This window comes from Eriocheir sinensis, chromosome 2 (assembly GCF_024679095.1).
Source record: "Eriocheir sinensis breed Jianghai 21 chromosome 2, ASM2467909v1, whole genome shotgun sequence".
NCBI lineage: Eukaryota > Metazoa > Arthropoda > Malacostraca > Decapoda > Varunidae > Eriocheir > Eriocheir sinensis.
The window spans coordinates 3,291,795-3,309,985 of NC_066510.1; the positions used below are offsets into that span (position 1 = coordinate 3,291,795).

An 18,191-nucleotide genomic window follows, 5' to 3' on the forward strand; every position below is an offset into this window, starting at 1 on the left:
GATGCCGATCTTGAAATGTACAGCGTCTTAAGGCAGTCACTTAATAACAGCGACTCACTGATACTAGGAGACTTTAACCTCCCCATATCGATCAAGGACACTGTCGGGTACAGAAGGTGAGTCCCACAGAATGATCGAATTTCTAGAGGAAAATTATCTAAGCCAAATGGTTTCTGAACCAACTCGACAAAATAACATACTTGACCTTGTTATAGCGACCCAAGATAACCTAGTCAGTAATGTCACGGTAGGAGAACACCTCGGTTCCTGCGATCATAAACTAGTGCGCGTTGACATTAGAGCTCAAACATCGGTGACTGAAAATAAAGTAAAGGTGCCCAATTTCAAAAGAGCCAACTTCGTAGAAATCCGACGAAAACTAATAGATATGCAACTATTAGATGACAGCAATGTAGAGGACGCCTGGCTAAGCTTTAAAAATCACTTACTCACTCAGCAGGACACATTTGTCCCCTTGTGCGAGAAGCGAATTAACACTAATAAAAGTCCACCTTGGTTTAATAGCGAAATTAAACACTCAGTCAAGGAGAGAAAATTGTCTTACAGGTTAAAGAAAGAGCAAAGCACGCCCGAAAACATTAGACTTTACAATGATGCCAGGCGACGAATAAACAGATTAGTGCGCCAGGCAAAGCGTAGATATAAAGAAAATATTGCAGCCAACTGTAAAAATAATCCGAAATCCTTCTTCAGTTACATAAACAACAGAAAGGCGATCAGAAGTGGAATTGGACCTTTAACAAACAGCGACGGCGCACTAGTGACTGACAGCCAACACGTTGCAAACCTATTAAACAATTACTTTTCCTCGGTGTTTAATAATAACAGTCCTCCCGCCACCACCACCAACACCAGTACTAATGTAAATCCCGAGCATGCATTGTCTAACTTTAAAATAAAACCCGATGAAGTCCTTAAAGCCCTCAAATCACTTAAAACAAATAAAAGTCCTGGACCTGACAAAGTGTATCCAACTCTGCTGAAAGAAACAAAGAGTGAAATACTCTCCTCCCTCACAACCGTATTCAATATGTCCTTGCGACAAGGCATCGTCCCTTCAGATTGGAAAAAGGCTAACGTGACACCGATTTTCAAGAAAGGAGACAAAAAGTACCAGGTAATTACAGGCCCATTAGTCTAACTTCGGTTGTAGGTAAGCTACTTGAGGGCATAATTAGACACGCAATTGTGAGTTACCTTGAAAGCCACTCATTGATTGGGGACTCACAACATGGCTTCCGAAACAAAAGATCCTGCCTATCAAACCTATTAACCTTTTATAACGACCTCTTCACTGTTTATGACGTAACCAAATCACTGGACGTAGTCTATCTTGATTTCCAGAAAGCGTTTGATAAAGTCCCGCATCATAAATTACTTTACAAATTAAAGCAAATAGGTATTGACGGTCAAGTAAACCAATGGATCGCGAATTGGTTGAGCAACAGACAACAAAGAGTAGTGATTGACGGATTTAACTCAGAGTGGGCGCCTGTCACTAGTGGCGTCCCTCAGGGCTCGGTTCTTGGCCCAGGGCTCTTCATTATTTACATCAACGACGTGGATGTTGGACTCAATAACCGCATTAGTAAATTTGCAGACGACACAGAGATTGGTAACTCGGTTCTGACTGACGAAGACAGGCAAAGCCTCCAAGAGGATTTGCACAAAATTTCAGCTTGGTCGGATAGATGGGAGATGCCCTTTAACGTAGATAAGTGCCAGGTCCTTCAAGTTGGAACGAGGAATAAGAAGTTCGAATACGAAATGCGCGGCGTTAAACTCAAAAGCGTTCAATGCGTCAAAGACTTGGGGGTCAAAATCGCGTCAAACCTCAAATTCTCACAGCAATGCATCGATGCAGCAAATAAAGCGAACAGAATGTTGGGCTTCATTAAAATAAACTTTGTATTCAAGAATAAAGATGTAATACTCCCGCTCTACAACAGTTTAGTCAGACCCCACTTGGAATATGCGGTACAGTTTTGGTCTCCCCACCATGCAAAGGATATTGCAAAATTAGAAGGTGTTCAGCGTCGGGCAACGAAAATGATCCCTTCCTTGCGGAACAAATCCTACGAAGAAAGGCTTTCTACCCTTAACATGTTCTCTCTTGAGAAACGTCGCATCCGAGGAAAACTGATCGAATGTTTTAAAATACTTAATGGTTTCACAAATGTAGACAGATCAACATTGTTTATGATCGATGACACTTTGCGCACGAGGAACAATGGCGTAAAACTCAGATGTAGACAAGTAAATTCAGACTGCACCAAATTTTTCTTCACCAACGTTGTAGTGCGAGAATGGAATAAGCTTCCACCATCAGTGGTCCAGTGTAACACGATTGATTCCTTCAAAAATAAGCTCGACCGTCACTTCCTTCAACTTAATATCAACTAGAGTAGAAATGCAACGTTTTGGAGTCTTCTGATTAATGTAAAATCACTTAGGTTTAAGGACAGGAGAGTTAGGAAATAGTGATCACAGAACGGTTCGTTTTAGGTTAGACTGGGCGGTAACCCGTGATCCAAACCCAGTGTTAGTGCCAGATTTTAGAAGAGCAAACTACGAGGGGCTTCGAAGACATCTTGAAGGGGTAAACTGGGATAATTTAGGGATTCATGAGGGCCAGAACTGCGGATTGGAGAGCCAGGAGAACCAGGTAGAAATGTCTTACAATAATTTAGGTAGAGTAATAGTAGAGGGGCAAGAACAGCATATACCACAGCGAACACTTAGAAAAGAAAACAATGATCCTAAGTGGATGACTCGTGGACTAAAACACGAAATTGGGTTAAAGAAGGGAATTTATCAGAAAATAAAGAATGGGGAAACACATCTCAGGGGCCGGTACGTCGAACTATCTAGATTAGTTAAGAAAAACACCAGGATAGCAAAAAAGAACTATGAGATCAAAGTAGCAAATGAGGCGAAAAGTAATCCTAAGGGCTTCTTTCAGATGTATAGAACAAAAACACGGGAGAAAATTGGACCGCTGAAATCAAACACAGGGGAGCTAGTAGAAAATTACGAAAATATGAGCACATTGTTGAACGACTACTTCCTTTCAGTATTCACACAGGAGGATCGAACGACTATACCGGAAAGAGTTCAGGTGTACGAGGGCGGGGATGGCGATAAATTGAGGGATATAATCATTACCAGGCAAGTAGTTCAGGATGAGATAGATAAGCTTAAGAAGAACAAGTCGCCAGGTCCTGACGGGATATTTCCGAGGGTATTAAAGGAGCTAGGTGATATAATCAGTGACCCACTAACCGACATCTTTAAGATGTCGGTAAATACTGGCTATGTGCCGAGCCTATGGAAAGTAGCTAATGTGACGCCGATTTTAAAAGGGGACAGGTCAGTTGCTTCAAACTATCGCCCAATTAGCTTAACATCGGTTATAGGAAGATGCTGGAGTCCATAATAGCCAGGAACATTCGGGAGCATTTAGAGAAACATAGCTTAATTCACGACTCGCAGCATGGGTTCACAAAGGTAGGTCATGCCTCACCAATCTCTTGTCCTTCTACAATAAAGTATTTGAGGCGGTTGACAGAGATGAAAATTATGATGTAATCTATCTTGATTTTAGTAAAGCGTTTGACAAAGTTCCTCACCAACGACTGTTGCTTAAATTACAGGCTCACGGAGTAGAGGGTAAAGTTTTGAACTGGGTCAAGGCGTGGCTTAGCAATAGGAAGCAAAGAGTGCAAATCAATGGTAAAAGATCTGACTGGGGATGTGTTACGAGTGGGGTCCCACAAGGTTCGGTATTAGGTCCACTTTTGTTTATTATTTATATCAATGACTTAGACACAGGAATTAGTAGTGATGTTGGTAAATTTGCAGATGATACCAAGATCGGTAGAGTAATTGAGTCGGATCAGGACGCTAGTATTCTCCAAGGTGAACTCAACAGATTATATGATCATGGATAAATGGCAGATGGAGTTCAATGTAGGGAAGTGCAGTATTCTGAGTGTAGGTAGGAACAACCCCTCACATAACTATTGCTTAAATGACACTCTCATAAGTAGGTCTGGGTGCGAGAGGGATTTAGGGGTCTTAGTGAGCTCTGATCTCCGTCCAAGGGCACAATGCATTCAAGCTAGAAATCGAGCTAATAGGGTACTGGGATTTATTTTAAGGAGCGTAAGCAACAGAAGCCCCGAAGTCTTCCTCAAACTATATTTAGCATTAGTTAGACCTCATCTTGACTATGCGGTTCAGTTCTGGTCACCCTACTATAGAATGGATATCAAAATGTTAGAATCGGTGCAGAGGAGGATGACTAAGATGATTCAGGGGTTGAGAAACTTGCCATACGAGGAAAGACTCAAACAGTTAAACTTGCATTCTCTAGAAAGGCGAAGGGTGCGTGGAGACATGATCGAGGTTTATAAATGGATGAAGGGGCTTTAATAAGGGAGACATTCATAAGGTTTTGTTGGTAAGAGAACCGGGTAGGACACGAAGTAACGGGTTTAAACTGGATAAATTCAGATTCAACAGGGACATAGGCAAAAATTGGTTTACTAATAGGGTGGTGGATGAGTGGAATAGGCTTAGCAGTCATGTGGTGAGTGCCAATACAATTGTCACATTCAAAAATAGACTAGATAAATTCATGGACAGCGATATTAGGTGGGGTTAGATACACGGGAGCTTAGGGTCAAAGGAGCTGCCTCGTACAGGCCTACCGGCCTCTTGCAGACTCCTGCGTTCTTATGTTCTTATGTTCTTATGACAGACCACCATGTCTGAACCATGGGGTCTGTGTGGTCTGATTTTCTACGTAAATCTATGTAAATCTCTCTCACACACACACACACACACACACACACACACACGCATACAATGACGAGTTCTTTTCTTAAAAGCCATGACTGGCAATTCGGGTACAAGGACGCGTGTTGGAAAGATTCAACAGTGCCAAAAGCATTCCTATCTCATTACGAAGCAGTTTTTCTAGGTCATTGTCCATTAGCGCTCAATCCATTGCGGTATCTAAGTTACGTGAGCGACAAGCTTCTTGTAATGTGACAGAAGGAACATGTCACTATATTGATATATTCCCATCTTATCTTAACACTAAGCATTAAAACATACAATTATTTTTTTTTTCAGCAAGGAAGAGAGCACAAGAGCAAAAAAAATCAAAATAGCGACAAAAAAGATAAAACAGCTAGGCCCTGCTCCAACAACAAAAAAAAAAAAAAAAAAAAAAAAAGGGCGAGAGCAGGAGAGGTCACCTTCGGGTGGAGGGGTATTTTGATACTCTCCCCTTGATGAAGTTCAAGTTGTAGGTAAGAGGAAATACAGACGAAGGAAGGATGTTCCAGAGTTTACCAGCGGAAGGCATAAAAAAAATTAAGGTGCTGGTTAACTCTTGCATCAAAAAAAAAAAAATGGATAGAACAGGGATGAGCAAGAGTAGAAAGTCGTGTGTAACGGGGCAGCGTTCGAGAGTTCAGAAGAGCAGTAACATGAAAATATCGATAGAAGATTGGAGATGCAGCATTGCGGGGTAATTTAAGAGGGGAGTTGATAAGACGAAGAACCTTTGACTCCACTTACTTATAAGAACGAGTCTGGTGGCGAGTTGCCGTTCCTTGATGTAAAAGTTAAATAATTATCATGATGGAACTTTCTCTACATGTTTATAAAGAAAACCAACAATTACAGGGCCAATTACGAAATGTTCCTCTTTAAATCCTATTGCTTATAAGAGGAATTGGGTCTTCCGTCTAGTTACCAGAGCTCATCACATTTGCTCGAGGTAGTTCAGCCTGCATTCGGAGCAACACTTTTTTAAACACCCTATTAGACAACGGATTCAGTACTCGCTTCACTGATGTATTTCCTACATATATTGTCAAACAGAACAGCTTTATCGCAACCTATTAACAGTGGTGTCCCACAGAGTTCTGTCCTATCTCCCACTCTCTTTCTGTTGTTCATTGATGATCTTCTTTCCAAAACGAACTGTCCTATCCATTCTTACGCCGATGACTCCACTCTGCATTACTCAACTTTTTTTAATAGAAGACCCATCCAACAGGAACTTAACGATTCAAGGCTGGAGGCAGCAGAACGCTTAGCCTCAGACCTTACTATTATTTCCGATTGGGGCAAGAGGAACCTGGTGTCCTTCAACGTCTCAAAAACACAGTTTTTCCACCTATCCACTCGACACAATCTTCCAAACAACTATCCCCTATTCTTTGACAACACTCAGCTATCACCTTTTTCAACACTAAACATCCTCGGTCTATCCTTAACTCAAAATCTCAACTGGAAACTTCATATCTCATCTCTGACTGAATCAGCTTCCTCGAGTCTGGGCGTTCTGTACCGTCTCCGCCAGTTCTTCTCCCCCGCACAGTTGCTATCCATTTACAGGGACCTTGTCCGCCCTCGTATAGAGTATGCATCTCATGTGTTGGGGGGCTCCACTCACACAGCTCTCCTTGACAGAGTGGAGACAAAAGCTCATCGTCTCATCAGCTCTCCTCCTCATACTGATAGTCTTTTCCTCTCAAATTCCGCCGCCATGTTGCCTCTCTTTCTATCTTCTATCGATATTTTCATGCTGACTGCTCTTCTGAACTTGCTAACTGCATGCCTCCCCCCCTCCCGCGGCCCCGCTGCACACGACTTTCTACTCATGCTCATCCCTATACTGTCCAAACCCCTTATGTAAGAGTCAACTAGCATCTTCACTCTTTCATCCCTCACGCTGGTAAACTCTGGAACAATCTTCCTTCATCTGTATTTCCTCCTGCCTACGACTTGAACTCTTTCAAGAGGAGGGTATCAGGACACCTCTCCTCCCGAAATTGACCTATCTTTTTGGACACTCCTTTAACCTCTATTCAGGAGCAGTAAGTAGCGGGCGTTTTTTAATATTTTTCTTTACGCCCTTGAACTATCTCCTTAGCTGTAAAAAAAATAAAAAATAAAAAATAAAAAATTTACCCATTATGCCTTACAAGCTATCTATCAATCTGGCAACCCTTGTTGATCAACGGAGTCAATATCTCTCGTCTCCCCCACAGCGACGAGCAACACCGAGCGCCACCCCACGCTGAGCCATCCCTGATTCCCTGCCATAAACGAGACGCAAGCCACGACAGTGATCATCATGTCCCGCACTTTTTGTGTGCTGCTTTTACTGGGTGAGTTCCATTGCTAAGGCCCTTACCTGCAAGCATAAGTGTGTGTGTGTGTGTGTGTGTGTGTGTGTGTGTGTGTGTGTGTGTGTGAGTAGTAACAAATGTACGGAAGTGGGGGTTGCTGGAAGTGGGGGGGGCTCGGAAGCGGAGGTTGAGGGGGTCAGCGGGGGGGGGGGGTGACGGAAGAAGGGGTAGCTGGTCCCCCCACACACATCTTTCACCTTTCACCCCCCCATACCCCCCCCAACCCCCATACCCCCCACCCCATCTTTAACTTTTTCACATACCCTCCCCCCCCCCCTCCTCCTCTCGGGCTAGCGTACTGGACCAGCGGGAGGGTGACGGTAGTGGGGGTGCCCAGCTGGGGGGTTACGGAAGAGGGGGTAGTTGAAGGGTTAAGATAAAATCGAGGAAAAAAGGGCTCGAATGACCGCAAGATTGTAATCACGGAAAAGAGTAAAGACATTAGGTTAAGGACCTGGCTGGAATATGCCCCGCTCACCTGCTCCCGGCGTCTTATCTTTCCTTAATCTCTCTTATTCCCCCCGCTCACACACACACACACACACACACACACACACACACACACACACACACACACACACACATATTCTACGCTATATATAAACATCTGGTCATGCGAGATAAAATCGCGGAAAAAAGCCGTTTGTTCGTGCGTCCCTTACGTTAGGGGAGGGCGAGGCAGGATGGAAGTGTACCGAGACTCACTAGTTAAAACAATAAACAGTCTGGAAATCAAGTTGAAATTTTCCTCCACTCCTTTGTCTGTGTTTGGGCCATCCGTCCCTTCGACCTATAGTATTATGTTGAGCTCCGTTGTATTTTTTCTCTATACATAACATTCATTACTTACCTATTTGTATTTTTTTTTCTTATTATTTCTCGGTTGTCTGTCTCTCAAACATGGTAAGGTTGTATTCAGTGCAATTTTCCGTCTTCGCTGTGTTGAGTTTCACTGTATTGTTTTTCGCTGTATGACATTACTTGATTATTTTCCTATTCGTTTTTTTTATTTTTTTTATTATTATTTCTCGGATGTCTCTGTCTCTGTCAAGCATGGTAAGGTTGTATTCATTGTAATTTTCCGTTTTTTATTACAGTGCGTTTCGTTGTATTTATTTCTGTATATGTCATTTTTAATTTCTTTTTCCACTTGTTTGTTTTTCTTATTTGCTGTTCGTCTACTTTTTCAAGCTTATTACGACGTGTTTATTTATTTGTTTTGTCTATGTCTCTTCAAGCTTGCTATCTACGTCACCAGCGAGAGGTATTAAAGATGAAAGTTTAAAAGACACTCATGTAACGCTAGAGGTAATATTATAATTTAACCTTTATTTTAATTCTCATTTTGAGGTCACGAATTTATATATATATATATATATATATATATATATATATATATATATATATATATATATATATATATATATATATATATATATATATATATATATATATATATATATATATATATATATATATATATATATATATATATATATATATATATATATATATATATATATATATATATATATTATGTTATCGCCTAAATGTATATTATTGTTACGGCCCCTGCTACAACTACTAATACTAATACTAATACTAATACTTTTTTTTTCTACTTGCAACATAAATGATACCTCCACCCATGTTTATTTTCCCGACACATAATCATGGAGGGCTCCATAGCTTGGAGGTCATTAGCCCCAACTCTGTTCGCTAATGACTGTGGCATCCAACCATATCACTGATACTACTACTACTACTACTACTACTACTACTACTACTGATACTTCTTATACTTCTACTACGACTAAGGCTATGGTTCCATACAAAAGTAATACCACTACCACCAACACCATCACCACCACCAGCACCCTTATCAACAGGCCGTCTATATCCACCCAGGCGTTCACCTCCAGGTAATACCTCCAATCATTGCCTCCGGATCGCCAGGTAATATACTACAGCCCGCGTCGCGTACACTCACACGCGCCACCTCCTACTGGGACCTGATGTCAACAAGAGCACGTTTTATATATGGAAGGAAGTCATACTGAAAGAACTCGCACTGCTTTGAATATAGAATTAACTTACATTAGCTGAACTCACACTGTTTTGTATATAGAATGAACTTACATTAGCTGAACTCACACTGTTTTGAATATAGAACGAACTTACATTAGCTGAACTCACACTGTTTTGAATATAGAACGAACTTACATTAGCTGAACCCACACTGTTTTGTATATAGAACGAACTTACATTAGCTGAACTCATACTGTTTTGAATATAGAACGAACTTACATTAGCTGAACTCACATTGTTTTGTATATAGAACGAACTTACATTAGCTGAATTCACACTGTTTTGTATATAGAACGAACTTACATTAGCTGAACTCACACTGTTTTGTACATAGAACGAACTTACATTAGCTGAACTCACACTGTTTTGTATATAGAACGAACTTACATTAGCTGAACTCATACTGTTTTGAATATAGAACGAACTTGCATTAGCTGAACCCACACTGTTTTGTATATAGAACGAACTTACATTAGCTGAACTCACACTGTTTTGTATATAGAACGAACTTACATTAGCTGAGCTCACACTGTTTTGTACATAGAACGAACTTACATTAGCTGAACTCACACTGTTTTGTATATAGAACGAACTTACATTAGCTGAACTCACACTGTTTTGTATATAGAACGAACTTACATTAGCTGAACTCACACTGTTTTGTACATAGAACGAACTTACATTAGCTGAACTCACACTGTTTTGAATATAGAACGAACTAACATTAGCTGAACTCACACTGTTTTGAATATAGAACAAACTTACATTAGCTGAACCCACACTCCTGGAAGAAGTAAAAATTTTCTAAAGGCTACAATAAAATCAATATGACCGATGAAGATACGGCACTTCACAATGAACAAACTCACTGTCTTCTCTGTAAATACGGGTTTTAAAAGGTAAAGGAGTAAAACATCATGACCATGAAAAATCAGGAAACAAATACATTGGAGCTTATTGTAATAGATGCAACCTTCAAATGAAAAATCACAAATTGCAGCTCATTCTCATTGCACATAATGCGGATTACGACATGTCGTTAATCCTGCATGAATTAACACTACCTGACTTGAAAATCAAACTAATACCAAAACATTCACTTCACAAATACCATGAAGTCATCATAAATGACTTTAAATTTATTGACTCGTATGTCTTTATGTCTGGTTCACTCGCGGCTTTAGCGAACCAATTCATCAGCAATGGGAACGAACCCATATACACACAACAGATGTTGAAAGATGTGCCAGCACCTGCGTTACCATTACTGATCAAGGGAAAGCAGGTTTTTTGTTATGACTATATGGATTCGATGGAACGACTTTCTGAAGCACGTCTTCCATCCCGCGAAGATTTTTTTTTTTGCCACAGTCATTAGCGAACAGAGTTGGGGCTAATGACCTCCAGGCTATGGAGCCCTCCATGATTATGTGTCGGGAAAATAAACATGGGTGAAGGTATCATTTATGTTGCAAGTAGAAAAAAAAAGTAGCAGTAGTAGTAGTAGTAGTTGTAGCAGGGGCCGTAACACTAATATACATATATATATATATATATATATATATATATATATATATATATATATATATATATATATATATATATATATATCTATATATATATATATATATATATATATATATATATATATATATAATGAAAATTCGTGACCCCAAAATGAAAATAAAAATAAAGGTTAAATTATAATATTACCTCTAGCGTTACATGAGTGTCTTTTAAACTTTCATCTTTAATACCTCTCGCTGGTGACGTAGATAGCAAGCTTGAAGAGACATAGACAAAACAAATAAATAAACACGTCGTAATAAGCTTGAAAAAGTAGACGAACAGCAAATAAGAAAAACAAACAAGTGGAAAAAGAAATTAAAAATGACATATACAGAAATAAATACAACGAAACGCACTGTAATAAAAAACGGAAAATTACAATGAATACAACCTTACCATGCTTGACAGAGACAGAGACATCCGAGAAATAATAATAAAAAAAATAAAAAAAAACGAATAGGAAAATAATCAAGTAATGTCAACCAGCGAAAAACAATACAGTGAAACTCAACACAGCGAAGACGGAAAATTACACTGAATACAACCTTACCATGTTTGAAAGAGACAGACAACCGAGAAATAAGAAGAAAAAAAAAATACAAATAGGTAAGTAATGAATGTTATGTATAGAGAAAAAATACAACGGAGCTCAACATAATACTATAGGTCGAAATGACGGATGGCCCAAACACAGACAAAGGAGTGGAGGAAAATTTCAACTTGATTTCCAGACTGTTTATTGTTTTAACTAGTGAGTCTCGGTACACTTCCATCCTGCCTCGCCCTCCCCTAACGTAAGGGACGCACGAACAAACGGCTTTTTTCCGCGATTTTATATCGCATGACCAGATGTTTATATATAGCATAGAATATGTGTGTGTGTGTGTGTGTGTGTGTGTGTGTGTGTGTGTGTGTGTGTGTGTGTGTGTGTGTGAGCGGGGGGAAGAAGAGAGATTAAGGAAAGATAAGACGCCGGGAGCAGGTGAGCGGGGCATATTCCAGCCAGGTCCTTAACCTAATGTCTTTACTCTTTTCCGTGATTACAGTCTTGCGGTCATTCGAGCTCTTTTTTCCTCGATTTTATCTTAACCCTTCAACTACCCCCTCTTCCGTAACCCCCCCGCTGGGCACCCCCACCCCCGTCACCCTCCCGCTGGTCCAGTACGCTAGCCCGAGAGGAGGAGGGGGGGGGGGGGAGGGTATGTGAAAAAGTCAAGGATGGGGTGGTGGGTAGGGGTGTAGGGGGGTGTAGGGGGAGGTAGGGGGGTATGGGGGGGGTGAAAAGGTGAAAGATGTGGGGGACCAGCTACCCCCTCTTCCGTCACCTCCCCCGCTGACCCCCCCCAACCCCCGCTTCCGTGCCCCCCCCACTTCCAGCAACCCCCACTTCCGTACATTTGTTACTACTTGTGTGTGTGTGTGTGTGTGTGTGTGTGTGTGTGTGTGTGTGTGTGTGTGTGCAATTCACCCACGGCCTGATCACGAGATGGACTTGTCATCGCCAGCAAGTACCCCCCCGATTAGAGTAAGGCTCATTAGTTGATCTCTGGGTATTACCGGGACATTCACACACAACACACCCCATCCCCCTTGCTCAACGGGGGACGGTAACAGCTCTTTGCCAGTGGAAAAAAAAACGTGTGTGTGTGTGTGTGTGTGTGTGTGTGTGTGTGTGTGTGTGTGTGTGTGTGTGTGTGTGTGTTTACGAGAAAAAAAAGTACAGCTCATTTAATCACTGCGGTGTTAGAAACATTTCCATCACTTGTAGATGACTACGGAGTTCTTATGGCTGAAGTCCTGAGCCTGTGTGGTGTGCACTGAGGAAAAGTGGACGCAAGTTTATGAAAAAGAATGATCCCTTAAAGTGAATAACAAACCCGTTCTGATGAAATATTTTTCGGACTATTAGACGATTTCTCAAATAATCGCAAACGTCTACTTACTTATCAATACTAAACACCAATGTGGGTGCTACTTTGTTTGCGTATTTTTAATGCATGAATCTAATCGTTTACTACCGAGTGTGCGGCAAAAACTCAAGCAATGCGGGACGGGGCGGGGCAGAGTGGGTCGTGTGAAATTATCCTTTTTTACGTTCCTGGTCTATGAGGTTATATGAATTTCAATTTCAAGAAAGACTGCTACCGCACAGTATACTACAGACAAAAGAGAGTGGGAAGTAGACCCCGTGGGAAGTGGGGCAGGTGCAACACTAGACTTAAATCAGGCAAAGCAACAGCTGGACTTCGTAGTGGACACTCAACGAGTGACTACAGCTGAGTACAAAAAACACAATGCATACCTCGTATATTTTGAGAAAGCATTGGACTCATGAGACTTCCGGCGTCGTGCAGGCACTCAGTAGGTAGGGTATGCATGAACCATAGTTACCATACATAATATGTTAGAAAAAAAGAAAAAAAAAAAAAATATATATATATATATATATATATATATATATATATATATATATATATATATATATATATATATATATATATATATATTTTAGGGTGACCAGAAGTCCCCGGTTCCCGGGGACAGTCCCCGTTTTCAGTGACCTGTCCCCGGCTATTGCTGTCCCCGAAAATGTCCCCGGTTTTCACTGTGACTGAAATATCCGAAATTGGAATAAAGGGAAAAAAAAAAAAAAAGTTGGCCAAACAATAAGTATAGTTGCGCACCGTACTACTCGCACTGTACAGTGTACACTGTATATAACTAAGGAAATGATAAACAGCTTTGCTGGGCATAATTTGCGAGATTGCCTTCCAAGAACATAAAACCAAATTTCCCGCCAAACCATCGTCAGCATCGTCACCCGCGTCCCCTCCTGCCTATCCGCCAGCAACCAGCCAGCATCATTCTCTGCCATCCAGCAATCAGAATACATTCAATATTTCAAATCCAAACACTGTCCCTATTGATTATGATCATTATGACCTCTTATTTTTTACTATTTTAGAATGCCAAGAATAAGGAGGAGGCCTTAGATTGGGTGAAGTGTCTGGCTGATACCTGTTTTTTACAGCTGATTTTATGGATGTTCTTGATCTCAGCTACTGTGATCAGAGAAAAAACTCATTGGTAATCAGTTAAATTTTTGTTCAGTTCCTTTGTAATTTAGGATAAATAGGGTGAGAGAAACTTTTGAATGCTGCTTTATGAATGGTTAGGGCAGTGTCCCCGTTTTAGTTTTTTAATGACAAAAACACTACATGTTTTTGAGGTTCTTACGCCTCCGAACCGAAAATGTCCCCGGATTTTGTCTTAGAAATCTGGTCACCTTAAAATATATATATATATATATATATATATATATATATATATATATATATATATATATATATATATATATATAGATATATAGATAGAGAGAGAGAGAGAGAGAGAGAGAGAGAGAGAGAGAGAGAGAGAGAGAGAGAGAGAGAAACAAACAAACAAACAAACAAACACACACACACACACACACACACACACACACACACACACACACACACACACACACACACACACACACACACACACACACACACACACACACACACACACACACACCATGCCAAGAATTAAACTCCACAAAAAAGTGAGGAAATTCCAACTGATAAAGTTGTTGTGGAAAGTTACACAATATCTCCAAAAATACTCACAGCTTGTTTACAAGTATTTAAAAAGACAGAGAGGGATGACATGGAATTAAGATACACGATGAACACCTGAACAGCCTCAGACTCGCTGATGACACAGTCAACGCGACAGTCCAAGATCCCGGTGCCATGACGCACCTCTCTGGCCGACTGAACGGAGCAAGCTTCCCGTCTGGCTGGTCGAGAGTTCAATCCCTAGCACCAGAAGGTTCGTTTCTCCGTTTCCGGACAAGATTAATTTCTCGTGTGTTTGGACACACTGATTTCATCCACAAATACATGTGTAGTGACACTTTTATCATACATCAATCTGTTAGGTTCCAAGGATGAACAGCCACTGTACAACAGAGTCCAAAACATTGCTGACATAAAACGTTGTACTGCTGTTGGGTCCACATTCTTGGTATTGCTCTGGGACCATAATTTTTGTGCATTAAAAATCTGGACTTTTTTTTCTGCCTGTCTCTGGTAGACTTTCTTGAGGGGCCTTATGAACAGCTCCAGCCCGTTAGTGGCGCAGACTAATTTTATTTATAGTGGCTGCAGTGATGTATGGCTCTTACTTGGCCCATGCTGCCCCCGGTGCTCCTCTTGCCCGAAGTCGATTGAAGATCCGGACAGCATGTAGGTAATTTCCCGCCACATGGCGATGACTTGAAAAATCAGAGTGTTTTGGTGGGGACTCGAACCTAGTCCATGTTAAGTCCTCGGGCTCACCACACCCGCACGCTAACAGTTCGGCCACCGCCCTCAACCTTTGGATTATTGGGCTTTTGGGGGTAGCGGATTTCGGATTAGCACACTTTGACTGTTGTAGACACACGTTATACAATGAAAACATAATGTAGGAAAAAGACCACTGTTCCAAATTACACTGGTCCTAAAACCTCAGAGCAGGAAATCATGGTCTGCTGTTACTCGTAGCTTTTGTAAAAGTATACAGTAATGAGGGCTGCCATTATTTTGGCTAGAATATCCGCTAATCCAAACGGGAGCGGATCGATGCTGGTAAACACTGGAATTTTAGTGTTCGTGACCCCTTCCTCCCCTTTCTTGCAGCTCCCCACGGAGTCCTCCTCACCAGCCAAATGGAAGAACTACATGTCACCTTCATCAGCCCTGAGTTCCCTACTCTCAAGGTTAAGGCTGACTGCAGCGACGACGACCCGTCTGGAGGTGAGAACACACACACACACACACACACACACACACACACACACACACACACACACACACACACACACACACACACACACATGCACACACACACACTTTATCTAAAGCTTTCGAATCAATCCCTAACCGGAAGATCCAAAAGCAATTTTCCACTTATGATCTTCTATCTGATCGCCAGCATGGGTTCCGCAAGGGGTGATCTCCTTGCCTTCCTAACTGACTCTTGGTGATCCTCTCTTAGCCGTTTCGGTGAAACCTTTGCTATTGCGCTGGACATATCAAAAGCCATTGATAGGGTCTGGCACAAATCTTTGCTTTCCAAACTACCCTCCTACGGTTTCTATCCTTCTCTCTGTACCTTTATCTCAAGTTTCCTCTCTCACCGTTCTATTTCTGCTGTGGTAGACGGTCACTGTTCTTCCCCTAAACCTATTAATAGTGGTGTTCCGCAGGGTTCTGTCCTATCTCCCACTCCCTTTCTGTTGTTCATTGATGATCTTCTCTCCAAAACGAACTGTCCTATCCATTTTTACGCCGATAACTCTACTCTGCATTACACAACTTCTTTTAATAGAAGACCCACCCAACAGGAACTAAATGATTCCAGGCTGGAGGCAGCAGAACGCTTAGGCTCAGAACTTATCATTATTTCCGATTGGAGCAAGAAAAAACTGGTGTCCTTCAACGCCTCAAAAACACAGTTTCTCCACTTGTCCACTCGACACAATCTTCCAAACAACTATCCCCTATTTTTTGACAACACTCAGCTACCACCTTCTTCAACACTAAACATCCTCGGTCTATCCTTAACTCAAAATCTCAACTGAAAACTTCATATCTCTTCTCTTACAAAATCAGCTGGTGGGTGGGAAGGCCCTCACAACGGCAGACTGCAAAATTATCCAGAGAGACCTGGACCAGATCACTCGGTGGTCAGAAAAATGGCAGATGTCCTTCAACACTGCCAAATGTAAAGTAATGCATATCGGATCCAGAAACAGCAACCACACATACCACATGGGTGGCGAACCACTACATGTTGTGCAAGAGGAAAGAGACCTCGGGGTCACCATCAACAGTGACTTGAAACAAATAAAACACTGCAAGTCCGCCTGTAAGAAAGCCAATACAATGCTTGGGTTCATATCGAGGAACTTCGAATACAAGACGCCGGGAGTTATGTTATCCTTGTACAATTCGCTGGTAAGGCCCCACCTGGAGTACGCCGTGCAATTCTGGTCTCCTAATTACAGGAAAGACATTGAATTACTTGAGAGAGTACAGCGCCGCGCCACGAAAATGATACCATCACTGAGGACGAAGCCCCATGAAGAGCGACTCGAGCGACTCAACCTCTTCACGTTGGAAAAGAGACGCCTGCGGGGAGACATGATACAAGTCTTTAAGTACCTGAACAAGCTCAGCAACATTGATCACTCCAAACTCGTCACGCTACAAACCAACCTGAGAAAAAGAAACAACGGAAAAACAATTCAAGCAAAGCGATGCAATACCGACATCGGCAGGAGTTATTTCTCGAATAGAGTTGTTCGCCACTGGAACAGCCTTCCTGCAGAAGTGGTTAGCGCAGAGACCATCAACTCCTTCAAGAAATGCATTGATCGCCACTTTGCTGCATCGGGAGTGAACTGAACGTTCCCAAGAGTAGATACACAAGTGCTTTAATCCTTCCCTGCAAGCCACTCCTATGGCAAACGGATTGATTGAATCACTGAACGCAGGCAGCCTAGTAATGAGCCAACAGGCTTTCTGCTGCCTGCTAGTCCATGTTTCCTTGAGGCTGGGCGTTCTGTACAGTCTCCGCCAGTTCTTCTCCCTCCCACAGCTGCTATCCATTTACAGGGACCTTGTCCGTCCTCGTATGGAGTATGTATTTCACGTGTGGGGGAGCTCCACTCACACAGCTTTGTTGGACAGAGTGGAGTCTAAGGCTCTTCGTCTCATCAACTCTCCTCCTCATACTGAAAGTCTTTTACCTCTTAAATTTCGCCGCCATGTTGCCTCTCTTTCTATCTTCTATCGATATGTTCATGCTGACTGCTCTTCTGAACTTGCTAACTGCATGCCTCCCCCCCTCCCGCGGCCTTTACACACACGACTTTCTACTCTAGCTCATCATTTTACTGTCAGAATCCCTTACGCACGATTTAACCAGCATCTTCACTCTTTCATCCCTCACGCTGGTAAACTCTGGAACAATCTTCCTTCATCTGTATTTCCTCCTGCCTGCGACTTGAACTCTTTCAAGAGGAGGGTATCAGGACACCTCTCCTCCCGAAACTGACCTATCTTTCGGTCACTCCTCTAACTCTTTTTAGGAGCAATGAGTAGCGGGCTTTTTTTCACATTTGTTTCCTTTTTTTATGCTCTTGAACTGACTCCTCTGCTGTTAAAAACACACACACACACCGCTCTGGTAGCTCAGTCGGTTAGAGGACCGCGCTGCAAGGCTTCACGG

At 41.8% G+C, this 18,191-nt stretch overlaps 1 protein-coding gene across 3 annotated transcripts in view; it reads left to right on the forward strand.

Annotated features, from left to right (window-relative positions):
* The window catches only part of LOC126998633 (uncharacterized), a 97,248-nt gene that overhangs the window by 35,163 nt on the left and 43,894 nt on the right, over positions 1-18,191 (forward strand). For 2 of the 3 annotated variants that reach the window (XM_050860582.1, XM_050860573.1), the window contains exons 1-2: positions 7,086-7,211; positions 15,596-15,712. In XM_050860582.1, coding sequence (XP_050716539.1) covers positions 7,178-7,211; positions 15,596-15,712 — 151 coding nt within the window. In that variant the 5' untranslated portion in view covers positions 7,086-7,177. Of the gene's footprint in view, positions 1-7,085; positions 7,212-15,595; positions 15,713-18,191 lie in introns of those variants that run through there. The other variant, XM_050860591.1, reaches the window with a different exon arrangement.